This window comes from Arvicola amphibius, chromosome 7 (genome assembly GCF_903992535.2).
Source record: "Arvicola amphibius chromosome 7, mArvAmp1.2, whole genome shotgun sequence".
Taxonomy (NCBI): domain Eukaryota; kingdom Metazoa; phylum Chordata; class Mammalia; order Rodentia; family Cricetidae; genus Arvicola; species Arvicola amphibius.
Window position 1 is genome coordinate 118,236,767 of NC_052053.1, and position 26,145 is coordinate 118,262,911.

Consider the following 26,145-nt stretch of genomic DNA (forward strand, 5'->3'; position numbering starts at 1 on the left):
CCTAATTTCACAAACTCAGAACTAGCTAATAAAGCCAGAGTTAAAGATTACACTTAGCCTTGCTGGCTCCAAAAAGGTTCAGTCTGCTACGTTTGAGTATAACCCTAATTTCATTTGGTTACCAAAATTGAGGAAATAAAAGGCCTTAGATAACTTTAAGTGATCTACCACACATAGAAAATAAAAATCCCTAAGACTGAGAAGAGTCAAGCTTGTCTGTGAGGTGGAGCTTGTGGCCACGTTTCTCGGTTTGCTTACGGGGTTCCAGACTCAGAATCACTGAGCCATCTTCTGTGATGACACGGGTAGACAAATAAGTGTGACAGACACCGGGTTCTCACCTTCTCTCTTGAATCTCAAATTTCATAATTGGTGTGCTAGATTGGATAGTCATTTCCTTTATTCATAAACAAAAGCAGAATTATCTGATTCAATTTTCTCATTTATATAAAAATATTTTCTTTTTCCAATAGGCTTTTTGGCTTTTACAAAGGAATTCTGCCACCCATTTTAGCTGAAACACCAAAAAGAGCAGTCAAGGTAAGTGCTCTATGCTTTACCACCAAGTGTGCACATCGTGTCCAGACACCCATGGTAATCAAGGGAGCACTAATACCACTTCATGTAAAACACTAAAAGCTTGAATGCAGAAATTGTAGCATAATCAATCTTTGTTATAATTAGACGTGGTCAGTTTCTCAAATATGCATATTTGTTTGTTTGGAAGTGCTTTTTAAAGCCAAGTTGCTTCTTTCCAATGAGGAAATTACTTACACACACACACACACACACACACACACGCACACACCCACACACAGGCTCACAGAGCAGTATCTGAAACAAATAATTAAATCACAAAATCACTTGGGACTCAGAAATGTTCCTTTGGAGCAATGAGTATTAAAGAAAAAGAAGTAGAAAACCACTTCTGAAGTCATTTTTGTTTCTTGAAATACACTACTTTTTGTGTATGATTCTTACATAACTTTTTAACAAGTCGACTTTATTTCTCCCTTTAATATCTTCTGCTAAAATTCTCTTCTGGTGCTTCCATCTCTTTAACATACAACTCTGGGCATTAACGTACAACTTCCTGGTGTGGTTGTGTGACCCTGAGCGTGTGCCAGACCCTCAAAGGATAAAAGACGACTCCCACACTGTTTCCCATGTGTTCTTTCAGGCTAAAGTCCTAATTGCAGTAGCTCTAACTGGCATGGCCCTCCCTCCAATCCCCATTCATGACATCACCCACTATGGCTTTGTCTTTCTATAAAAATAACATAAACATAGTCGTAAAGACTTCCTTTCTAACTTTATACCATTTATTTTAATGGCATAAGGCTTTCTCACATCCTCAGTTCCCATCCCCGATATTCCTGAAAGGCAAGATGGAGCAGTTTACATGCTGTTACTGAGTAAGTGAAGAGGATGAATGGGTTTTAAAACATGATGAAATAGCCAACATACATATGTATGTATACATACGTATACATATATATACACAAACATCAAACTTTTGCATTATGTCAAATAGTAACATAATAGAATTTAAGTTCGGGCCTCAAGTTCAGAAACGAATGCTTGAAAACATACTTTCTCTTCTTTGTGGCTGTCGTTTTTGTGCTTTCATATTATTGCTTCAATACAAATTTCATTATAAGGATCCGAATCTCAGTGGAGGATCTGGAAAAAGTTCACCAAAGTACACAAAAGGGCTGAATTGAATTATGAAACGGCTTCACTTGATAAAAGATTGCCCAAGTAAACAAACAGAACAGAGTTCCTGTTCAAAAGGAAAGTCACTTTGTCTCCCTGGAATAATATATTCAGTTGTTCAGTGTTTTCCACGTATAAATAAAGTAAATTGTAATTAGGCTTCTTCCTGCAGTCATTTCCCTCCATGCTATATGTTGGAGACAGTTTACACTTTAGAAGGATTAAGTTTTATCAATCTTGAACAATCCTTTGCAAAAAAAAAAAAGAAGAAGAAGAAGAAGAAAAAAAAACTTGAGCTTTCCAAAACCGAGTTAGTCTCTAAAAACATAAAATAAAGCAGCACTCGTGCAGGAACAATGGTTAACAGATGAACTGCTGGGCAACCGGGTATGGTGGATGTGTCCCAGACATCTTGTTGCAAGTAGATTTTACCTTAAAATTATTGAGACATATGGAAAGTACGTTGGCTTTTTAAGTAGGACTTGTAGTTAAGTGTATCTTTGTCAGATGGATAACACTAGTTTTTCAACACAATTTATGAAAACATTCATTTTATAGATATTTACCTTAGGATTTGGGAGGGAAGCAACCATCTGATTGTAACGATTTCATACCTCGTAAACTATCCCATTGTGCATCATTGAAATTTACTGTGGAACAAAATATTCAGGAATTCCTCTGTGTATGTGTGTGTGCACGCACATGCTTGTGTACATGGACTCTGCACACACCATGTATATATGTCTTCCTTGGAGTGGACACTTTATTTACAATTGTTACCATAATCATAAACAGGCAGTTTTAGGCTTTTCTGTATTTTGTTGTTTGAAATGAGATTCATAATTAAAATAATACTTAAAATAAATTATATTTCTGTTTCCAAAATTAAGATAGAATCAAACTGTAATCAATGAGCAGAAATGAAGACTTAGGCAGAGACACTGAGCGATGTCAGGCAGCATGTTCTGGGATCCAGGGTCTGCTATTCAGTCTCCCAAAGCCAGAATGCAACTGTATTCTGTGGTCAAATTTTCCAGAACTCTTTACCCTGACCAAACTCATGGGAGGTTTTGTTATAAGCATGTGAAGTCTGCCTGTTCACTGTTGTGTACCTACACCTCCTTTGGCATCTACACATAGTTGATGTTCAAATGAGTCAATGAAACATGAAGAAATTTCTGGGAAAAAAGTTTATATTGGGAGATAATCTATTCCAGTTCTCAAATTCCCACATTTACTATTCAAAGTATCTTGAAGTCTAAGACTCCCACTTCTGATCAAGATAGAATAATGGCCAGATTAAGTCTCCTACATGAGCAACATTATGAGCAGTAACAATAAACAACGTGCAAGAAACAGCAGTTTGTTTAGAGACCCTGACGTCACACAATGAAGGACAGTAACATCTGGGAGAGGAAAATCAACCTAGATGAGCCCTGTGAATATACTGACTTGAGAGGGTTTCTGGGTTCTAAGTAAAAAGGAGAAATAAAGGCAGAACCCAGTAGAGTCCTCGGGTAAAGAAGTTCAGACTCTAGACACAGTAAGGTTATGGGGCTGACAGGAAAGAAACAAAGAGACAGAGAGGTTTTCAGAGAAACCCCTCAAGTATTCAGCAGTTTGAGCCAATGAGAGAACGCCTACCTCCCAAGAAATAACAATTCCAGAGAACTGGAGGATCAGAGTTTGATAGTGCACAGGGGTAGGAACCACTCCTGTGCTTGTCAGTCCATCCAGAAAACTCTGCTTTCAAAGGGCATGAGAATAGTGCTCAGAGGGACCATGCCATAAGAGCAGAGATGAGTGCTGTAGGGAGAACTTCTCAGCTCCCATTTCTTAGAGACAAGATTCGAATGGCTCATGCTCTCATACAGCTCAACTATGTCCCAAAACAGAACAGCTAGGATGTTAGGTTTCTCAATGGGTTGTTTGATGGACATGGTCTAAAAACAAAAACGAAAACTGGAGACAGGAAATTGAATAGACTAGACCCTTCCCAAGGTGTATGCTGGAAAATCCTCATGAGTGTTTGCTGTGGAACAGTGGTCTTTTAACCTGTCACTTGTGTTATTTTTAATAAAATGCTGATTGGCCAGTAGCCAGGCAGGAAGTAGAGGTGGGGCAACCAGGCAGGAAGTAGAGGCAGGGTGATGAGGACAGGAGAATTCTGGGAAGAGGAAAGGTCAGTCTGCAGTTGTCACCCAGACATAGAGGAAGCAAGATGAGAATGACTTGCTGATGAAAGGTACCAAGCCACGTGGCTACCACAGAAAAGAATAATGGGCTAATGTAAGATGTAAGAATTAATTAATAAGAAGCCTGAGCTAATAGGCCAACCAGTTTATAATTAATGTAGGCCTCTGTGTGTTTCTTTGGGACTGAAAGGTTGCTGGACCGGGTGGGACATAACCCTCTGTCAACAAAGGTTGATGGAGTTGTGGGCTGAGTCCATGTCCTTAGATTTCTTCCTTCACATCCCAGTTGTGTCTCTAATCCCTGAAATGACAGAAAACCAGATAGGGAAAAAGACAAACATTGAATGAATGCATCTCACACAGTAAATGACTAAAGTAGTAGAGACTTCTATGAGGCCCATCATCTCCCAAGGCATTCAGGACCCAACGCCAGCATAGAGAATTGTTTCAAAAGTGGTACATGGGACAGGAAATCAATGTAATGATTCTAATGTGATGTGATTCATGAGTACATCCTAGCCTCGCCCTTCCTTTTTTAAACCAGGGATTGAACACAGGGTGTTGTATATGATAGGAAAGCTCGCTGCTACTGAGGTATGGCTACAGTCTATACCCTAACCTCTTGTCTGATAAAATTGTCATGTGTGATAAAGTTGCATGTTCCTGAACTACAGTAGACTTCCATGACTTAGGCATCAGTGGTTCCTCTGTTAACATATGACAAGAAATAGAAACAAACTTCCCTAAGTCTTGTATCAGGGAATCCTACTTAAATTATATTAGTTCATGGCAACTCTAATAGGTAAGGTTGCTGCAGTTGACCATTAGACCATTGAAGCAATGTTCCCATGCTTGCTTCCAAGATGAAGTGGAATAGCCAGGCTTCAGATGTATACTGCTCACTTCAAAATCCTGGCAAAGTGATTGTCTAAACACAATGATGGTGGTGACAATCATAAAAAGGAAGTAAATGTTCTTTAAAGCCTAACATTAAAGACAAGTAGGCAGCTCACCCTCCTAATCTCAATACCTAAAGGCTGAGGAAGGAAGATTGTCATGTGGTCAAGGAAACAATGGCTGCAATAGTGAGTTCTAGGCTAGCCTGGGTCACACTGCAATAGTGAGTTCTAGGCTAGCCTGGGTCACAGAATGAGTCTTTGTCCCAAATAAGCAGACAAAAAAATGCCTCAGACTTCCAGTTTATTTCATCATTCCAAACCCTGGAGTGACTCCTAGGGTTCCTAATGTGTCTCTCATCAACACAGCAATGGTCCCTACTGTGTGGGGGTGGGAAAGCAGGATGTCGGCTGTGTTTGTTGTATTCTGAGTGCCTAGAATGGGAGGAATATATTAACTGTTTAGTAAATGAAGGAACAAATTCTTGTTCTAGAAAAGTCTGTATGAATACTTTATCTAAAATATCATGGCAATGATCTAATTCTTTAAAAGAATAAGAAGAATCAATCTGTTGATAAATGATTCTTGGGTTACTCAAAGACTTCAGGACCATGTACACAAGAAACCACCTTTGTCTAACAAAGGAGTTTAACTACTCCCCAAAACTCTATTTTTTCTTTACCTTGCTTTGTTTTATTATAGCATGATTTACCATCCCATTCCTTGGTTCTTGAGAATCAGACACTGCAGGTCCTAAGAGTACGACCTATTATCATTGGTATTGGCGTTAACCCAGTTCAGTGCTCAGGAACAAAATACCCTGCCCAAGCTGAGTTATTTTTCAAAATACAGAATACAGGGAACAAAAAAAAGAAATATATTATATGAAGGAATTATTTTATTTTGCCAAGAAAAAAATGTGTCTGTCCAACTCAGAAGCGTCCTCTGACGGGGACATCAGCATAGTTATTGATCCCTGTTCTTCACTGTCGCCATCTTCAGAGCCTAAAGGAGGGAATAAGACTGAGAACAGTCTTTCTTTGGGGCAAGAGGGTGGACCAGATATACTTGATAGGCCCTTCCCTAGTTTATCAAGGCATCTTTGCAATCACAATGTTTAAAATCCATGGAGCTATCAGGAGAACAAGCAGTGTTCACGCGAGGCTGAGAAGTGGATGTGTTCTACAACTGTGTAAGAAAATGGGGCATTTTCTTGGAAAGTGGTTCATAGTAAAAACATATAAGACCAAGGATTTTGGGTCTCGAGCCTATAATTTTGAATCACTGCCATAAGAAAGAAGTCTATTGATGTCTGGGGAAACTGAAAACGGTCATGGTAAATGGAAGTCGTATGGTTCATTTACTGCTCTAAGGGATTCCATCAGATTTTCTGTAAGTTGTTATAACTACATTTGAAAAATGGGAATGTTAAAATGGCATCTCAGAGCAATAGCCCCAGACAGTATTAAAAGCTGTGTTAGATGGTTCATCATGTTTAGAAGCTGATTACTATCATGATTTACTGAAGGACTTTTAGCCAATTAGAGAGTTTGTTGAGGAAGTTGTTATAAATCTCTAGGTTTGGTTCTGTTTCAGTTTTCCACCTTTGAGCAGTACAAGAAACTGCTGGGATATGTGTCACTATCACCAGGGCTGGTAAGTGAGAATATTTATTATGCTTAAGTGTGTATGTTATTTCATAAAGCAAAATCCAGAAACAAAACCCCTTTTGATTCCCAAATCCCAGCTACTAAAATATGAATTTGAGTTATTCAATGTTCAGCTACTTGTTGAAAGCCATCTTCATAATAACTCACAATCTGGCTATTTTATAGCTCTCAGTGAAGAATTTATGATAATAATGATATGTCTGGAGAGGCCTCTATGAGATATGGTCAAGAATATAAAATAAAGACTACATTCACTTTTGGAAACAAACCAAAGCATGCATTTGTTTACATACACACTGTGTGTATCTATTTATGCAAAAGTCAATATGCCTGAGATTATTTCCTAACAGGTCAGTTCCCCAGCTGTTACTCAAGCAGTCAGAGGCAGACTGAAGGGCCTTTTACTGGAGTGGCTGTAAACAACTCAGCTGGGGAGAATAGTGATCCTACAATGACACAGCTCAGGTGTGTCACAAAGCTCACTTGGTAACTGGTTATTGCCCCGTGTCATTCCTCCCACTGTGGTGACTTTTCTCCCTTTCATAAAGCAAGTTAAATTATACTGACCAAATACGTGTGCACGGAGAGCACCAAAGACAGCAACTGCACGAGCCTCCCTCCCCCAGTCTGCAGAAGGAAACACAGTACCGTGCACCATTGCTCTCTGCCTGGCAGTACCTTCTAGCCTCTGGGAAAATCCCTATTTGGCTGCTAAAACCTCAAAATGCTACTGGAAAATCAATACTCTTGTCTTCAGCTCTTTAATTATAAAACCAGTGTAAGCTGAAAAAAATAAATAAATGCACTGAGTACATCCCGGCCACCGAGCATCACAGGTAAGCATCGGGATAAGCTATAAAGACTGGGTTGTTTACTTTCCTGGAGGGACAACCCGCTGAGAGCTGTAGTATGCTTCTACCCAGCATCATGAGCTCATACAGCACTGCTGGCCTGGGAAAAGATCAAAGTCCAAAGTGTGGAGTGTGTTTCAGTTTTGCACCATCATAAAGGCGAAAATTTTATAAATTAGGACATTGTGTGTCAAGGACCGTACATCCTTTCCTTGAAAAAGTTTCTTCCAGAATGTTTACTGTAACTAACAGATTGTCAAAGAAGTATTTTTACCCTCAGAATTCTCACATGCCCACTTTCTAGAAGGGCCCTCTGTAGATAAAACTTCCAATCCAACCTCCTGATCTAACAGGGCAGCTGTGAGACATGTCCTCCCATAAAGGAGCACTCGTGCCAGGAATCTCAGGTAGAAGAGATTCTTGCCTAAGGTGGTGGTGGTGCACGCCTTGAATCCTGGCATTCATGAGGCAGAGGCAGGAAAATGAATCTCTGTGAGTGCAAGACCAAACTAGTCTACATAGTAAATTCCAGAACATTGGAGCTACATGGTGAGACCCTATCTCAAAACCTCTGGAGTATGGGGGGGGGGGGTTGAAATGCAGCCCATACTCTACGAGAGAGAGAGAGAGAGAGAGAGAGAGAGAGAGAGACAGGGAGAGAGAGAGACTTTTCCATAGTATCTTCCTTTGGAAACACCTTTGTAAAAAGAAGATTAAAGACTTCCTAGTAGGGGTAAATAAAATATGGCCTCTGAAGGACTCATTGGTTGTTTCAGAGCTATGCACAGGTACCATGTGAGACAGTGCAGATCTTTTGACTCAGATTTGAAATGGAAAAGTATCTGGCCAGTCCATCCACTATAAATGAACTCATGCAAAGCATATACGGCCCCCTTCCTTTCTTGAACTCACTTACTCCCTTTGCTTTTTGGACACAGTGAGGCATTTAGCCGTTAAATATGCCCTGGTGCCCACATGAAAGCTTGGGGGGCTGGAAACCCGACAGCAAAGCGTGTCTCCGCAACCGTCTAAGTAACATGAGCTGCTGATATCTGATCAATTCTCTTGACAAGGGACTGCTGAACACTGGTTCTGACAGCAGATGTAGCTGAGCTTTATAGAGAGACAAAAAAGTGAAGGATTTGGAAGGTTGCATAGAGTGAGTAATAAAACCCTAACATCTGGATTTTAGCTTTCTCAGTCAGAAGGCTTCAGAACTGGTATTTTTTTCTCTCTCCCCCCACTTACTGGCATCCATGATGGAAGTCTGAGATAAATGAGAAAATATTTGGTCAGTTACCCTACACAAATTATGTTTAAAACTTTAATGAAGTAAGATAAATGGAAAGCACCAGTAGTATGCCTTCTCTCCTAGATCTGTGTGCAACTTCGTTCTTCCTCTTTTTCGTGGGAAACCAGAGCAGTCGTGTTTGGGAAGTGATTTAAAAGAACATCCATGAATTACTTTGACCTCTGTAGTAAAACTAGATGTTACTGTCTCCATTTTACAGATGAGGGAACTGGCTCATCCTTTATCATCCTGTGATGAGCATACAGCCCCAGCAGCACTGATGGTGCTGGATGAGAGCAGGTCCCCTCCCTCTCCTGACCACTGTCTTTCTGTGGCTCTCACTTGGCAGGTAGAGTATGGGCTGCATTTCAACCCCCCCCCCCATACTCCAGGCCCTCAATCAACCCCACCTCTACTTTAAGAATACAGAACATTTCTTACTCCCATCTCTCTTTCTGTCTCTTATTTTAAAATGATTAGAGACACTAAATAAGGACCATGTGAATAAGGCATGCTACATGCTTATAATTCAACACTTGGAAGGCTGAGGCAGGTAGATCCCTTTGAGAGTTCAAGGCCAACCTGGGCTATAAAGGCCTTGTCACAGAAATGGAAAGGAAAGAATGAAGTAAATAGAAGATTGCTCCCCTGGAACTAGTTCAGCAACAAGGGATTTTGGACAGTAAAGGTTTTGCCTTTCTGCTGTGCATGCATGTGTACATGTATGTCCTCTAATTATTGTTGGCTTATTGCTAATGTACATTTTTCTAAGGACCCTTCAGATTCTCTGTAGAAGAAAAATATTACTTCCTATTGCTAAAATTCTTTTTTCTTTTTTAAGACAGAGTTTCTCTATGTAGTCCCACTCTGTAGAACCAGTCTGGCCTCAAACTCAGAGAGATCTCCTCTGCCTCTCAAGGGCTGAAATTAGTTTTCTATTGCTGAGACTCAGCCCACAGACAAAGAGAATCTGACATGCAATCTCATCCTTTGACAAATGTTCTAGATTTCAGAGGACCCCATCAGAACAACCAGCCATTTCTGATCACAGGGTTGATTACTCAGCTTTTAAGTGCAAAAAATAGAGTAATCACTCCTTCAGAAAAAGAAGAAGCTGGGATGTAACACAGTGGTGGAGCTCTGCCTACAGCGCCAAGGCCCAGGCTGTGATCCTCAACATTGGAAACAGAAACAAAATAAAATACAGAATGAATAAAAATGATTTTTTTAAAAAGATTTCTTTATTTATTATGTATACAGTATTCTCAGTGCTCTGCCTGCAGGCCAGAAGAGGGCACCAGATCTCATTACAGATGGTTGTGAGCCACCATGTGGTTGCTGGGAATTGAACTCAGGACCTTTGGAAGAGCAGGAGGTGCTCTTAACCACTGAGCCATCTCTCCAGTCCCATGATTTTGTTTGCTAATAATTTTAGGTAGTGGTTCTAAGAACAAGACTATGCAATTGAATGTTTCCAGTTATGTGCCTGGAAGGTGACCTTATATAAGCATTTTAGTTGTGGTTCTAGTCAATAAATGCACCGAAGTAGACATTTTAAAATGGAACTCTTCCTTTACAAGTTAAACTCTTCCATTATATACATGAAGATGTTTTAGGATCCACCTTTGACCAGTCAAACAGCTTGCCCTTTTGTTAAAGGGAGACATCATTGTTGATGGGGCTTTAACATTTTATTTTGAAAACATTAGGATGTGGTTTGTGGCTTCTGTAATTTCTTCTCCATGAATTGTCAGCATCTAATTAAGAGTTCAAGCTGTTTAGTAATGGTATATGGTGCACTTAGCAGGGTTCCTTCATTCTTGTCTTAACTTCGGCTGCATTGCATAATGAATAGAACGTTTAACCCAACAGGCACGATCAGTTGTTTTAAAGCGTTGGTTGACTTATTTTTCTAGACATTTGCCATTGCTGGACTTGGATCTGGAGTAACAGAAGCCGTTGTGGTCAACCCTTTCGAGGTGGTAAAAGTTGGTTTGCAGGTCAATCGGAACTCATTCACAGAGGTAACCATTTGGCGTTTTCCTACCACTAAGAGAATATAAATCTTATGTGTGTATATACCATAGATAAAATTATGAACCCAGACCTTATGCACTTATAAAATCATAGCAAACATTCTTTAAAAAGCAGAATAAGAAAAAGTCAACTATCTCCCACAAAGTGTTAAAAATGCATAAAAATATGATGGATAAATAGGAGTATACATTTTTACTTTAGACTGCTAATGAAACTTACAGTGACTTGCTGGTTTTCCCCCCAAACTTTCTCTTCCACATTACATGAAAAGAAGCCGTAGCAAAACCACTGAGGTGATGGCATTGTTGTCCTTTTAGAAAGATGAAGTCATTTTTTACCTCATTCCTTTCCCCACTCCACCCATCACTCTCCCCAAAAGTTTCTGATAATCTGTCCAAGTTGTCTTTGGGTTATATATGAATGAGCAAGTTACGAAGCCTGTGTACCCGTCACCACTTGGAGAACAATGGGCCTTGACGTCTAACCACTGATACACAATGCTCCACAAAGACAGCTTCCCTTGGTGCCGCCTTCACTTCCTTCTTGCCTACTAATTCTCTTTCCACTGCCAAATCCAACTCTTCTGCTGTATTCTTTTGGATTCCAAACACAAGGCATGGAGAAAACAAGGGGATTAGCATTCCAGCTTCCTTCCTAGCATTTTAAGTCTATAAGTGGGTAGCATGTGGTGTAAATTTGTCTGCAGTATCTGCTGACCGGGATCCTCCTGCCTACTACTTAAGCAGCTGGTAATGGGTGGAGATCTCCTCATTCCCTGGCCCACTTCCTGTCTGCTGATATTGCCTATGAGTTTCCTGACAGTTTCTTGGGCAGGGGATTGGGAGAAAGGGGGCCCTACTCACCTGTCACTGCCAAGACCTGGAGTTGGGAAGACTGGGGAAGCATTGCACTGCTTTAACAGATGGTATCTGCTCAGGTGAAGTCAACCTGATTCAAAGAGGTGGGTGCTTTTTTTTTTTTTTTCAGTTGCAAAAGGGTTTCGAACATCAGAAACAACTGAAAATTTCTGTATACCCCTAGATGTTTGTTTATGTTCTGTTACCCAGTCTTTCTAGCTTAAGAGAATTGAAGGTGAGGAGTAGGAACAGAAGAGAGGAGGTTTTCAGATGCTCCCATCAGCATGCTTCATTTAAAACAGCTCCCATGATAGCTTCCCAAGAAAAATTAGTTTCTTAGAGTGGGAAACCCACCAGCAAGAAGAAATTTCAGAGATCACTACTCAGTGCCTGATTTTGCCATGGGGAAGCTGGTCTCAGAGCAGCAGTGGGAGCCAAGGAACAAACAGGTTTTTAACTGCAGGTCTTAGTTCAGGCAACATGTGACTACAGGAACAAGAATGGGACAAAATACCAAAGAACACTCACTAGAATAAAAACAAGAAGTGGTCACAGTGCTGTGTTTATTCCTGATGTTCTTTATGTCTCTCCGCTCCCGAGGAGAGCCCAAGGAAGAATTCACGTTTCATATGCCAACACTTTGCTAGGGCATGATAAACACCATGCCCAGGCAACACAAAGTCTTGCTGCATGTGAACACGCTCCAGTTCCTTTAGCATAAGTGCAGTCTGTATGAACTGTTTATATATTTCAGTCATTTTTTAACTGAGGGATGAAGGAAGCTTGCTTGGAGTCAAAGTTATAAGATTTTCAGTCAAATGAAAGGATATAGAGATTACCATGTGAAGTGAGGCGACCCAGTCTCAGAAAGACAAAGGTCCCATGTGTGCAGAAATCCTAAAGTTTAACGCTTGCAAATACTGTTACAGTCTTGAGACTGAATAGGAGACCACAAGAGAGGAAGGAGAAGGTCTATGTGACACGAAGCTGCAAAGACGGCTTCTGAGACTGGAAGAACACAGGGGACGGAGCAGATGGGGAAAGAAAAAAACACATTTTGTTTTAAAAAATAATAAAGTATAATTTTCTGTAACTAATAATTTTATAGCTATCTGGTATACAAATGATTAATTCTTTTTATAAAATACCATTAAAAAGCCTATCTTTCTATATATAATGTGTGTAAAACTACTAAAGTAATTCATACTCTAGGGCAGGCAGTGCTGGCTCAATAGAAATACAACTCCAGCCACTTCCCTAGTAGCTAGATGAAAAGAGTCAAGAGAATCAGGCGAATTTAATTTAATAACATATTTTACTTAGCCCAATATGTCCAAAGTATATCAGGAAGTTATCTTTTTAGATCAACGTTAGAATTTTAGATTTGGGGGGACACCTTTCTGTCAGTATTACTTCCTTATTGTCAACATTAACCATCAGAATAATCCATTTATTACAGCCGATGAACCTATATTGACACCACCCAAAGTCTGTGCCTTACAATAGGGTTCACCCTTGGTTGTGTATTCTATATGTTTAAGAGTAATCTGTGGCATGTGTTCACTGTAAAAAAAATATGATACTAAGACCCAAGATATTGCCACACAAGTGTGAGGACCTGAATTCAGATCCCCAAAACCCATGTCAGACCAGACATGGGGTCACACATTTGTAACCCCAGCACTCGATGATGAGGTGGGCTGCAGAGGCCATGGGTAGACTGGCATGTGAAGCAGGGGCAAAAGAAATCCTGTCAAACAAGGTGGAAGATGAGAAAGTGACCCCTGAGCTTCTCCTCTGACCTCTACACATGGCCTGTAACACATGTGTATCCACACACATGGCTGCGCATTCACACACACACATATGCAAACAGAAACCATAACACATACAGAGGCAAATAAAAGTTTAATGAAATATGTCTTTGTCCTGTTGCTTTGAAGTGACACTATGATCAAGGGAACTTAGAGAAGAAAGCATTTAATTGGGGACTTGCTTACAAGTTCAGAGGATTCTGAGGGTTTCTGCCGCTGTTAGAGGGCACCATGACCAGGGCAACGCTTACAAACTAAAACATCTCATCGGGGCTGTCTTACAGTTTCAGAGGTTTTGTCCATTATCATTATGGCAGGACATGGTAGCATACAGGCAGACATGGCGCTGGAGAGTTCTATATCTTGATCCACAGGAAGCAGAAGGAGACTGTGGCCCACAGTGGGCATAATTTGAGCACAGGAGACCTCAAAGACTGCCCGCACAGTAACACACTTCCTCCAACAAGGTCATACACCTCCTCATGGTGCCACGCCCTATGGGCCAAGAATTCAAACAGAGGAGTCTATGGGGGCCATACCTATTCAAACCACCACAGAGGGTTAGTCCATTAGCATCATGGCAGCCATCAGGCAGGCAAGCAGGTGTGGTCCTGGAGAAGTAGCTCAGACCTTTATATCCTAATCTCCAAAAAGCAGGCAGAGACAGACAACAAGAGCAACAGTGAATAAAGGGGACCTCCTGAAACTGAGAAGCTTCTGTAAAGCAAAGGACACTGTCATTAAGACAAAAAGGCATCCTACTGAATGGGAGAAGATCTTCACCAACCCCGCATCAGACAAAGGTCTGATCTCCAAAATATATAACAAACTCAAGAAACTGATCTATTTTTTTTAACAAAGTTTAAGCCTGGTGAGCAAATTATTTCAGAATGTATATAATCAGAGCTGTCTTGAACAGGAAGCCAGATACAGAAAAGGCAAAACTGGTCCCTGGTTTGGGAGACACAGATTAAAGCTCCCAGCATGCTTTGCACTCTTTCCTAACTGGCTGGCCTTGAACATAGTCCTGCAGTTAGTTCCCTTATTGGCAACATTGTGATGGTCAGTCCCTCTGCCTTGTAGCAAGGCATTTCTATGTAGAGGTTAGAAGCCCAACCCTGGAGAGATTTCTCGGTAATTAACTATCTGGTCCCCTCATATTTCCTATGTTAGATGGTGTAGTCAGGCTCAGTTTTGAATTGTATTATTAAATGTGTGTGATATATGAACTATTGAGCAGCACCTCCAGTCACCAGAGCAAAACATCTTACTTAATGATGACCAGTCTTCTTCCTGTCCACTTTACATCATTCTCAAATCTCATCCATCCAGACTGAATTCTCATTTTACTTTGTTTATAACTGACATATAATTATACTGATTTAGGTCTACAATGTTTCTTTATGTATATACATAAGTTATGAACATACATCATATAATAATCAGGTCGGGATGCTAGAGCTCATTCACGATCTCTTATATTTATTATTTATTACTATAAAAATTATGTATTTTATTATTATAAATAATAATATTTATTATTATTTAAAAGTTTTGAAATATTAAATACAGTTTTGTTTACTGCAGCCCTCCTATGATTCAACAGGACACCAGAATTTACTCCTTCTAACTGTAGCATGGAAGTTTCTTTTAAAAATTAAAAACAGAGCTGACCTATTGCACCTGGTGAACGAGCCCTGAGAATGTGAGTGTAGGCGATCCAGCCCCACCCTCAGCTGCCATATGGTGATGTGGGCAGAGAAGAGATGTGCCCCCCACCACCCCTCACTGCCTGTGGCAGGTGGGAGAGAGGGTCATAAAAGTGGGCGAGCTGTCCCTGCCCCTCACCAGGTGCGGCACTCAGGAGAGCTGGCCCTGCCCCTTGCCTGGACAACATAGTAGAGCTGGTCCTGTTGGTCCAGGTGTGGAAAAGCCAACCCTGAGGGCATGAAAGCAGCGGAAGTGGCCCTATCCTTTGCTCATTGTTACAAAGGGTGAACCTGTCAGGGCAATGTTGGAGCACTCACCCTGGTTGTGAGAACTGGGGAGAGCTAGTGGGCTGACCAATCCTGCAACTACCCAGGATGAGATCCAGGGTTATGAATTAGCCCACCCCAACATCCACCCCATCTGTGATTGGGAGGAGCAAGTGAAGGGGCTGGTCATGCAGACCCAAAGCTGCAGGATCTCCACAACACAGGACAGCACCAAGATATCCAAGAGGAGTCCCAGCATCGACAGTGTAGCAGAAGCCAGAGGCCTCGAGCCAGACCAATGACTCCTTGCCATGAACACTTGCAAGTAAAAATACATTGACAGAAGGGGAGGTTAAAAGGAGAGCTATCACTTTATTCAACAATCCCAAAGACTATACCTAAAGAAAATAAAGCTTGGTGTGGCAGTGCACGCCTTTAATCCCAGCATTCGACAGGCAGACGGTGAATCTCCATGAGTTCAAGGCCAACCTGGTCTGGTAGCAATTTCATGGCCAGCCATGGCTGCATATTGAGGACCTATCAAAAGAAAGAAAGGAAGAAAGGAAAAAAGGAAGGAAGAAAGGAAGGAAGGAAGGAAGGAAGGAAGGAAGGAAGGAAGGAAGGAAGGAAGGAAGGAAAGAAGAAAAGAAGGAGGGAGGGAAGGAGGAAGAGAGAGGAGGAAGAAAAGGATATGAAATTAGTATGCCAAATTCTCACTCCCATATCAATTGCAGCATTTTTTTCATAATAATCAGGATATGTAATCAACCTAAGTGTTGATTGCACCAGTGAATGGTGAAGAAATAAATACAAGACACACATGTGCAAGGTGGAATACTATTCAACCACAAGAAAATCCCCTCCATTGTGCTAACATTATGTTAAGTGAAATAAGTCAGGCACAGGAAGGCAAGTGTCACATGATCTCAATCATATGTGAACCCTAGAAAAGATTGAACCCATAGAAATTAGAGCGTAGTAGAGTCATTAACAAAGTTTGGGAAGGTAGGGAATGGAAAAGAGATTGGTGAACCTAAAGCTTTACCCCAGCAAGAGCAGCCAGCTCTCAAGCTGCTTACAGGATTAAATTACAGTGCAGGTCCAATATCATAATGAGTAGTAACGAGCAATCTGTTGGCTGTGAATTGAAGCAGAAATTAGAGATGAAACTGGAAACATCTGAGGCCACTTCAAGAGGAGTTCTGCCACAAGATATTGTTATTCTCTTTTTTAATTCTTGCCGCCTTTTAAGCTATGGCTGTCCTAGTCAGCAACTGCAACTCTGCCCAGCAACTCGGGCCCCACAAGAGTCTTGGCCTCAGGAAATTCTGTTCCCTCAGGCACTGACTCCTTCTCTAAATCTCTGTCCCTTTCAAGAATTCAAGATTCAAAGACTGAGGTGGAATTCTGATCCCCAGAGAGGCTGAATAGCAAGCACCTAGGTCACTTCCTCAAGTCTCCCAAGAAGCCCTCCTGCTTCTCCTCGCCCCCGCTTAAAAGCGTCTGTGGACACACGTAAAATAAACATTAAACTGTGTTTCTACTCGCAAAATAAATAAATTAATTAACTAATTAATTTTTTTTTTAAAAAGCCCTTCCCTACCTGGCTCCTCCCTAGCACTTCCAGTCAGCTACTTGCTGACACAACCTCCTGACTGCAGGTGATTTTCATTTAAACAAACACATCTTTGCATCATTAAACAAATGTTCCAGAGCATAAACAGAAGTAACACACCTTAAAATAATATTCTACAACAATGTTCTTCTTCTACAATAGTTGGCTGGTATAAACACGGCCTCTTCATGGAGTCTCTGCACTTCAGACAATGGGTTCACAGAAAGCTGGGGTCATTTCCAGTCACTCAGCACTAGCTGTGGCAGAGCAATGCATGCATGGCTACATGCAGAATGACTGGTTGGCTCAGCACCTCTAAGAAAAGCAGAGTGGGTTTCCCCGTGGAGTTTCATTCTGCAGCCAGATAGCTCTTGTCCTGCCAACTCTGTGAACTTCTCAGGCATCCTGTCTATGCTCCTCGCTGCCCTCACGTCTGGGATGTGAGCTGCCATGGAATCCAACACAGGTTGTTTTAAATTTTCTTATTTCCTCAGCCTGAGGTGGTGAATCAACGTGATCTTTGAAAGAAGAAATTTTCCAAGAAGTTCCCACAGCTGTGAGGGACTCAGGGCTGCAGTGGACGGGAGCCTAAGAAAACAGCAGTCTATACTACATTTACTACTACACTTAGCTTCTTGTAAGCTGGGGAAGAGTGTTAAAGACATGGCACAAGGACTGCCACGGTCCCTGCTGCAGGAAAGGCGGTCTAGGAGGAGGCGTGAGATGGAGATGGACAGCCCTCTGGCCGTGGTGCGAGGCATCACTAACGAAGAGCAGGAACCAGGCCCTCTGAAGCGCGGGGTTCAGGGCAAAGGCCTCCTTGCTGAGGTCCAAGGACAGGCTGAGAGCAAATCCTCCCTTTTTAGATGCTGGCAGGTCAGTGAGAGGAGCCACAGTGCTGGGGCCCCTAACACAATCCCCATCAGACCCTCTCAGGCAGGGCAAGCACTGAGCTGATTCCAACCGGTTGTGTTCTCTGTGGTCTAGCAGATTCTTTAGCCAGTCAAAAATATGTTCCCCACAAAATGTGTCTTCCCAGCCGGCTTAACCATGAACTATTCCAGAAATGTAAAGGAAATTGTGGTTGCTTTGGTTCCCAATACAGCCTTCCCATCCTTAGAACTTGTGGAGAAAACATTTCAATAGGTGTGCTTGTCTTCCTTTGGGCCTTTAATTACCACCATATCATTTAAAGACTATAATCCCTGCCGCACTTCTGCCCATTCCAGCACCAGAACCTTGGCCAGCATCTTAAAATTTGCAGCAAGAAAACTGGTCTCTAATTTAAATATGCTTGACCTTCTGTGCGGAGTAAGCAGCGCTTTGTCATGCTCCGGTTTGGTTCAGCGGGAATGAAAACATGTTCAGATAAAATCAAGACAGACCCAAATTTCCCCCTGTCCTTCAAACTAAACCCGAGTGAAGAGTTCACCTCATCTGTAATCTCTTTGGCTTAGGACAAAGCTTGCTCACGGATTTCTGTGTTGGAGGTGTTTTGCTCCTCCGGAGTCGCCAGAAGTGTGCCTCTGTGGCTTGTCTCTGATGTCCCTTTCTGTCCTCTCCCTGGATGCGCTGGTTTCTGTCTGGGCAGCCCTAAGAACCAGAAGCCTCCTATCGCTTGGGCTAAAGTGAAGGGTGTTTGGCATGCTCTCTGCTAGCCCGGAAAATTTGACTTTCTCCCCAGGAGCAAAATCCTGTATGAATTGTTTCCCAGTTTTCCTCTCTGCTTTGAAATCTACTTCAAAGTTATTATTTGGCTAGAGTGTTATTTTCCTTCCCTTGAGGTCTATAGGCTTTGCCTCTGATGTGTGGCTGGGACACAGGTTTTTCTTTTCCTCTGTCATTTTCGTCTACATAACACACGAGCATAATCATTCTCACCCCCAAATATTAAGCTGAACCTTTAGAAAATTGAAAAGGCCTGCCTTACTTCTATTTACTCTTTAAATCTGTCTGATCCAAGAAGGGACTAGGCTTCTACCTGCTTGCTCTGTAATTAGAATTTTGAGGCTTGATGAACAGATAGCAAATGGGTAATTGATGGTGAATCTTTAAAGATAGAATTTTTTTAATTAGTTCAGGATTTGCTTGTGGCTTTAGAGAATGCCACTAAGTATAGTTCTACACACCTTATTCTAGAAGCTTAGTGATCTACCAGAGACCAATTAGGTCATATATAATATCACAAAGTTTAGTGATTACTTTCGCTATAGGTAATCAACAAATACTTTATTAAACTTAACAGCATTAGGGTCAACGTAAGTAGGTGTGTTTTGTGACCAGCTGGGTGACATGTAGAATAAGTGGGCAACTGTGTTGACAAAGTGCGAGAACTCGGTGACAAGGGCATTGCCAGCATTCGCGATGTTGTGTCAAGTTCAGATTCTTCTGCATTTCCATGTGAAGCACTGCCGAGTGCTACTCAGTGCTCACGTTGTTCCTCTCAGTCCATGACACTTGCAAGCAGAGCAGAGAACGGTGCCTGTGAATTTGTTCCTATAGCTGTCTTTCACTGAAGCCGAGAGGAGCAGCCAAGTTGCCTCTCTAGTATCAATCACAGAAAATAGACTTTAGTCTTCCACGCGGCTGTGCCAGGAGCCCTCCTAGGTTTTTGCTTCCAGACCAAGACTTTGAAGTAATGATAATAGCTCCCATTCATAGACCATCTATGTGCCGGACACTACAAGACAACTTACATCGTTTTCCCTTTTATTTGCTATTGAAAATGTGTTGTGTGTGGTTATAAACCACTAAGGCATTGCACATTGCTTTCATCAATCAAGTAACAGAGAACCAGAGGAGGAGAAGTGCTGGCTTCTCCCACCCCTTCTCTCTGATCTCACCCTGCAGGTCGACATGTAAACTCCTCCACTGCACTTGTTGGCTATTTCAGATCCTTCTAGTGTCTCTGTAAGGTTGAGGTTTGTTTCGATTTCATAAACAGGTAAAATAAGACCCCTCATGCTAGTAATCCTAAGGAACTGGCCATTGATGTGAGCATCACTGTGTAGCCCACCATGTTCTTCTGTTGGAATAAAGAAGCCTGGATAATCAAGAAGCACAAAGGACAATCCAAAGAGAGCATTTCTGAAGCTTTGGTGAAGCCAGGGCTCCCTCTGGCAGTGGTCCCTGTGGCCACAGCACTGTCGTCTTCCTTCTCTCTCTGCCGACAGTGCAGGGGTGGATAGCGTCCCCCACCGTCCCTTATGAGTGATTATGGGACAGCAGCTTGGTGTCCGTATAGATCAGCATCTGGGAGGGGTTGTGACGTCAGATTGCCCTCCAGGTACAGAGTGCTTAAAGAGACTATTTCAGGAGAGATGAACCGTGGCTGGGAGCATGAGCTGTTCTTGCAAAGGACCTGAGTTCAGTTCCCAGCACCTACATGGTAGCTCATGACCACCATCCTTACCTCCAATTTCATGATACCTAGTGCCCTCTTCTGACCTCTGTGGGCACCAGGCATGCACGTAGTACACATACATACATGTAGGCAAAATAGTCATACATATAAAATAAAATATGAATAAATATATAATATATATAATAAAATATAAATAAGTGTAAGAAAAAAGAGAGAGACTGGTAAGAACTCAAGACAGAATGTCGTTATATTGGAGGTATCTTTTTTGTTCATAGGCATGCCCTACTAAAATAAACTACAGTAGTAAATTAACAAAATAGCCAAACTAAAGTAACTGGGTCCTTTTAAGCCCAAATCCACATTTTATTCTTTTGTGAAAGGAAGCCTTACTTTCCTTTTTTTTCTTTCAATTTTATGAAAATTCTTCAAAACCTGCTTTGAGTAATGAAAAGGGTAGATGACTGTCTGCCTCCTGAAGAGCCGGTATATTTTCCTACCTAAATGTGGCAACTGGCTTTCCTTTAGCAAAGCGGTCTTCCTCTCATGATCCATCTAGAGCCTCAGTCCACTGGACAAACCTCACCCCATTTTCTTCCCAGCCACATGATGCTACAGAGTGACAGCCCTATCCCCTCAGCATCTGCAGCAAGTTAAAGATCACAAATGCGCTACTCTTTGACAGTGTGCTTACAGCTCTTCCTTGGCCTTAGAGATGGAGGAATCAAGATAGACCTCGTGCCTGTACCACCGGCCACATTCTGATAGCTATTTATCCAGGGAATAATGCCTAAAACCTCTGGGATCTTGCAAGCTGACCAGAGCCAAGTCTGGCCAGTTGTTAGACAGAACAGCTCCAGGAAAAATAGCGCAGGCTGCCATACAGGATCTTTGTGATTTGTTGGTAGTACTGGGCTCTTGAAGAATAAGGGATTGGTGCCCCAGTGCTACCTTGAAGCATGATTTAGGCAAAAGAGTCTTTTCTCTCTTGTGTGTATTCTTTGAACTTTTAAATTTTATTATTTAAATAAATTTCATGGTATATATTTGAGATTTCTAAGATAATGTTTAGGGATCCTTATAATAAAATAGTTACAGGGCAGGAAAGATGGCTCTTCCAGAGGACCAGTCCTCAGCTGGTAGCACCCACATTGAGTAGCTTACAATTACGTATGACTCCAGTTCCAGGGTACCCAATGCCCTCTTCTGGCCTCTGTGGGCACCCACACAGATGTGCACATACACACCCCAGGGTTGGGGGAACACATACACATAAATAAAAATAAACCTTAAATAAAATAAACTAATTACTGAAGCAAATCAACATATCATCTTACATAGTTACTTTTTGTGTAACAAGAGCAGCTAAAATCTACTTATTTAATAAACTTCCCCCAAAAGTACAGCCTTCTTAATGATGGTCTTAATATTGAACCTTAGATCTCTAGGATTATTCATCTGTTGCTCTTTGACCTACATCTTCCCACTTCCAGTCCCTGTCCCCTGTCCTGGTTTGATTCTCCATCTCTGTGTATTTTGCTTTTGTTGCTTACATGGTAGGAAAGAGGTTCATGAAGTCCTGCTGCAATCTAAGGAGCTATTGGCAATTGAAAACTGAGAGGGAGAGAGCAATGGTTTTCTTCTGGGGAGGTGGCCCCTGAGTGGCAAGATACACCCCAATACTAGCTTCTCTTTAAAAACAAAAGTGAGACTCTGCAATAATTTTCTGTGATTTAGTTCATCTCACTGGGGTTCTTCGTTTTTTATTATTAATCCTCTTAAGGACTTTTTAATCATAATTTTATTTCATAGGTCCATAGCATTTGTGGAACTGTTTGATGATATGTACACAACTTATAAGCATATATCTCCAAATACAAGCTAAAACAAAATATTATTGCTCATTTCTATAGTAAGAGCAAAGCACTATGCTAGATCTTTGGTGTGGTCAATTGAAGCTATAGGTATTCAACATATGTATGGAAGAGCATGGAATTTTCACCGTTAGCATTTGACAGTCACTGAAATCAAAGTTAAGGCAGACTGAGCCAGGTGCTCAGCTCTGACGTCCCAGCACTCAAGACAGACTTGCCCATCAACATCACCTCCATCCCACAACATGTCCTGCATCCCAGCATCCCAACCCGTTTGTTCTTCCTTCACACAGCTCCGAAGCTGTCAGGGGAAGGTGCATCCAGGCGAGTTAGGATGCTGTTGGCACATTGGTAACTAAATATGAAAATTGGACTGAATCTAGATTTCCCAAGGAAATTGACCTGAGGCTGGAATGGACAGTGTTGGAATCATTTGGCTGACGATGCTAATCACTCACCATTTTGTTTGGAAAGGGAAGCCCAGTAATCAAATAAGTTTAGTAAAATCTCCTGTGTTTACAGAGATCTAGTCAAAATGATTCTACATTTTACTATTTAAGCATCCAAGTGGAAGTCATGTTTTGCCTTTCTAAATGAGTATTTGCTTACATGTGTGTGACACAAGATCCCTGAATGAAGCAAAACAGTAGTCTATCACACGTTTAATGTTTGTAGGTACTGGAATTCTGATCATTTTTTATCCAAAACTCCAAACTTTCCAACAAAAAGCACTTATATACTTTTATACATCTATTACCTGTGGTAGTAACTGGATTCGAGAGCCCTGAAAATCTTATTGCCTATAACTAGAATGAGTGTGTTGTTGGGGGGGGGGGGGGGCACTTAGATGCATTTTACCTTAGGAACACTGTTTAACTAGATTAATTCTCTCACTCCTCCCACTAAAATACTGGTAGTGTAAGGGTACCTATAATCTACTTGGTAGGGTACCTACAACCATAGAGTTGGTGACAGAAAACAATCTAACATATTAGAATGCCAGAACTGAGTAGAGGGTTCAAAGTCCCTGTTTGAGCTCTGACTTTACCACCTACTCTGTGATCTCTGGTGCCTGGGAACACACACACACACACACACACACACACACACACACACACACGGCGGAGGTTCAGTTCTTGTGCTTTCCCATTCCCAGCCTCCACTCCCGACAGTCCTTCCTTCCCACAGGCCTACCAATAGAGTCCCTGACAAGGGGACCAGCACCAGGCCAGGATCTGCTGCTGTGGAAAGGAGAGAGGGACCTGAAGGGGTGCTCTTCCTGAAGGGGTGCTCTTCCTGAAGGGGTGCTCTTCCTGAAGGGGGTCTTTAGCCAGGCCCTGCATGAGGTTGGGGCTCGGAGGAAGTGCATGCATTTCTCATCTCACATCCTGAGTGCATTTCCAGAGGATTTCATCAGAATCCAGGAATCTGGAGAAAGGAAGGACAGCCAGAAGGTGTTGGAAGAAGCATGTCCTTCCTTTCCCTCCAACCAGCTTTAGCTTTTCCATTTTCTGGGTGTGAGTGTTTTGCCTGTAGGTATGTCTGTGCCCTGTGGCTGCTAGAAATTGAACCCAAGTCCTCTGTGAAAGCTGCCAGTTCATTGTCACTGCTCCAACTATCAAGAAATTTATACCCATTATTTTATTATCATAACTTCTTTTTATTGCCAGTAGTAATTGCTGTTATTATAAAAAGTAAGCATACAGTGAGTGCCTTACACGGGACTAAGTCCGCCTACTTAGTAACCATAACAGGGATGCTATAAGGAGTCTGTTGTTATCCTTGTGTACAAGTAAGTGAACTGGAGATAAATCAGAGAGGGTAAAACACTTAGCAAAACTGGTCAATGTTGTTGCTGAGGCTCAAACCTGGAGCTGAGTCTAGGTTCCTGTTTCTAATTAGTCTGTCACCCTCTGATGTACTTAATCATTAACAGTTACCGTTCAAACTCAGAAAAGTATGAGTTCAAAATCTATGAGCTATATTTCACCCAGGGCCCATACAAGTAAATCTCATGGGCTGGCCAGTCAACAAACACCACTTGAATATTTTACTGATATGTTTTCAAGATGAGGGAAATCATACTATCCAAATTAGTATTTAAACTTTGTCATCTCAATGATTTAGCAAACTATGGTTTTAAAACAGTAAAACCTGTCCAGACCCTTTTGGGAGCAGAAATATCCACTGAAGCTGAGAGTAGCAGCACACACCTTTAATCCCAGTGCTTGGGAGGCGGAGGCAGGTGGTTATCTGTGAGTTCAAGGTGGACTATTTCTCATCCCTTTTGAGAACTTAAGAATGACTTGAGTGTTAGTTGGCACACCAAAGCACACATACAAATGTCCCACACTGTTGAGCACACACTAGATGTTAATTAACCTCAAGAGAGCTCTCTGGGTTTCCTTGTGAGATGCATTTCCTCGCTTCAAGATACAGCCTCACATGGTATTTTCACATTACAATGAAGGGCTTGTTTAGGGTGACTTATTAATCCTCCTAGGTGAAAAAGATAAAAAAATAAAGTTCTAATTATAGAACTGTAGCTAAATGAAATTTTTAAAATTTTTATTAGCAAAAACTAGAGCATTTACTATATAAGCAAGCACATTTAAATTATGTTGTGTAATCACATGGCATAAATTACCAGTTGGGCGAAAGGCCTTGGTTGGTTTTCTTCCTTTCTGTTCAGCTGCTGGCGTGGTTTCTGTTGCAAATGATAAGAGAACACGTGGAGTCGAAAGTGTGGCACACTGCTGTGGCCACCGAGCAGCCCGCTCCAGCAGAGCACCACACAGACTTATGTCAACGCTTGCCTCAGGAGGGAAAAGTCAAAAGCTAAGAGGAAAAGTGGGGGATGTCCTTTGTGGAGTCCCTCCAGAGAGGAAACAATCGCTCAGACACTTAAAAACTCAAGGGAATGGTTGTCACTGCGTGGTAAGGAGTTGTAAACCTCGGAGAAAACCAGAGTGCCCTGTTTAGCATGCTTCAAAAGCAACAGCTTTGGGTTCCAGCAGGCAAGGCATTTCAACCTCCTTAATAATGGGAGCGGAGGGAAAGATTAAAGATATCCTGTTACTCCCAGTGCCATTGAGGCATCTCAGCAAGTGATCCACACACTGATTGCCCAACGATGTGAAGAGATGTACTATCAATAGCTGGTTATCCATGATCGGTTTGTAAACTAGCATGGGTTAAAAATCACTGAAGCCATGGATTTGAGACTAATTTTAATATTAGCTCAGAAAAAAAGCAAACAATGTATAAAATAAACATTCTGAACTGGGAAGCCAAGTATAAATTCCTTTAGGATGACATGAAGTTATGGATTACTAACGTATCTATATGGTAATCCCTCCTTTAGAGTGGGTAATGCAGAACTGAATACAATCATTTACATGTTAGACATGATGGTAATTATTGCATTACATTAGTTTTACTAACTGCACAAAAGGACTTTTTTCCTTTGTCAACAATTCCTTATAAAGACTGTTACTATGCATAAAGTTCTGGGGTTTTTTCGGGGTGGGGAAGAGAGTTCTAATTTTTTTCTTTTTTATTTTTTTTAATTAATTTATTTTTAATTAAAAATTTCCACCTCCTCCCCTCCTCCCATTTCCCTCCTCCTTTCTCCATCCCCCTTCCCCTCCCTCTGCATTCCAAAGAGCAGTCAAGGTTCCCTGCCCTGTGGGAAGTCCAAGGTCCTGCCCCCTCCACCCAGGTCCAGGAAGGTGAGCATCCAAACAGACTAAGCTCCCACAAAGCCAGTACATGTAGTAGAATCAAAATCCAGTGCCATTGTCCTTGGCTTCTCAATTAGCCCTCCTTGTCAGCCACGTTCAGAGAGTCTGTTTGATCACATGCTATATTATTTTTAAGCACAGATATAAACATGATTTTTCATGTTTGAAGAAACAGTTTCTCATAATTCTGACATGAAAGGAAGTTAGTGTAGTAATTTGCTTTGTTCCATGGTCCCAACAGTGATGTC

The 26,145-nt window shown here is 41.6% G+C and overlaps 1 protein-coding gene across 3 annotated transcripts in view; it reads left to right on the plus strand.

Annotated features, from left to right (window-relative positions):
* Positions 1-26,145, plus strand: part of Slc25a21 (solute carrier family 25 member 21) — a 480,209-nt gene that overhangs the window by 425,066 nt on the left and 28,998 nt on the right. For all 3 annotated transcript variants that reach the window (XM_038337579.1, XM_038337578.1, XM_038337580.1), the window contains exons 4-6: positions 474-540; positions 6,405-6,464; positions 10,537-10,644. In XM_038337579.1, the coding sequence (XP_038193507.1) occupies positions 474-540; positions 6,405-6,464; positions 10,537-10,644 (235 nt within the window). The remainder of the gene's footprint in view (positions 1-473; positions 541-6,404; positions 6,465-10,536; positions 10,645-26,145) is intronic.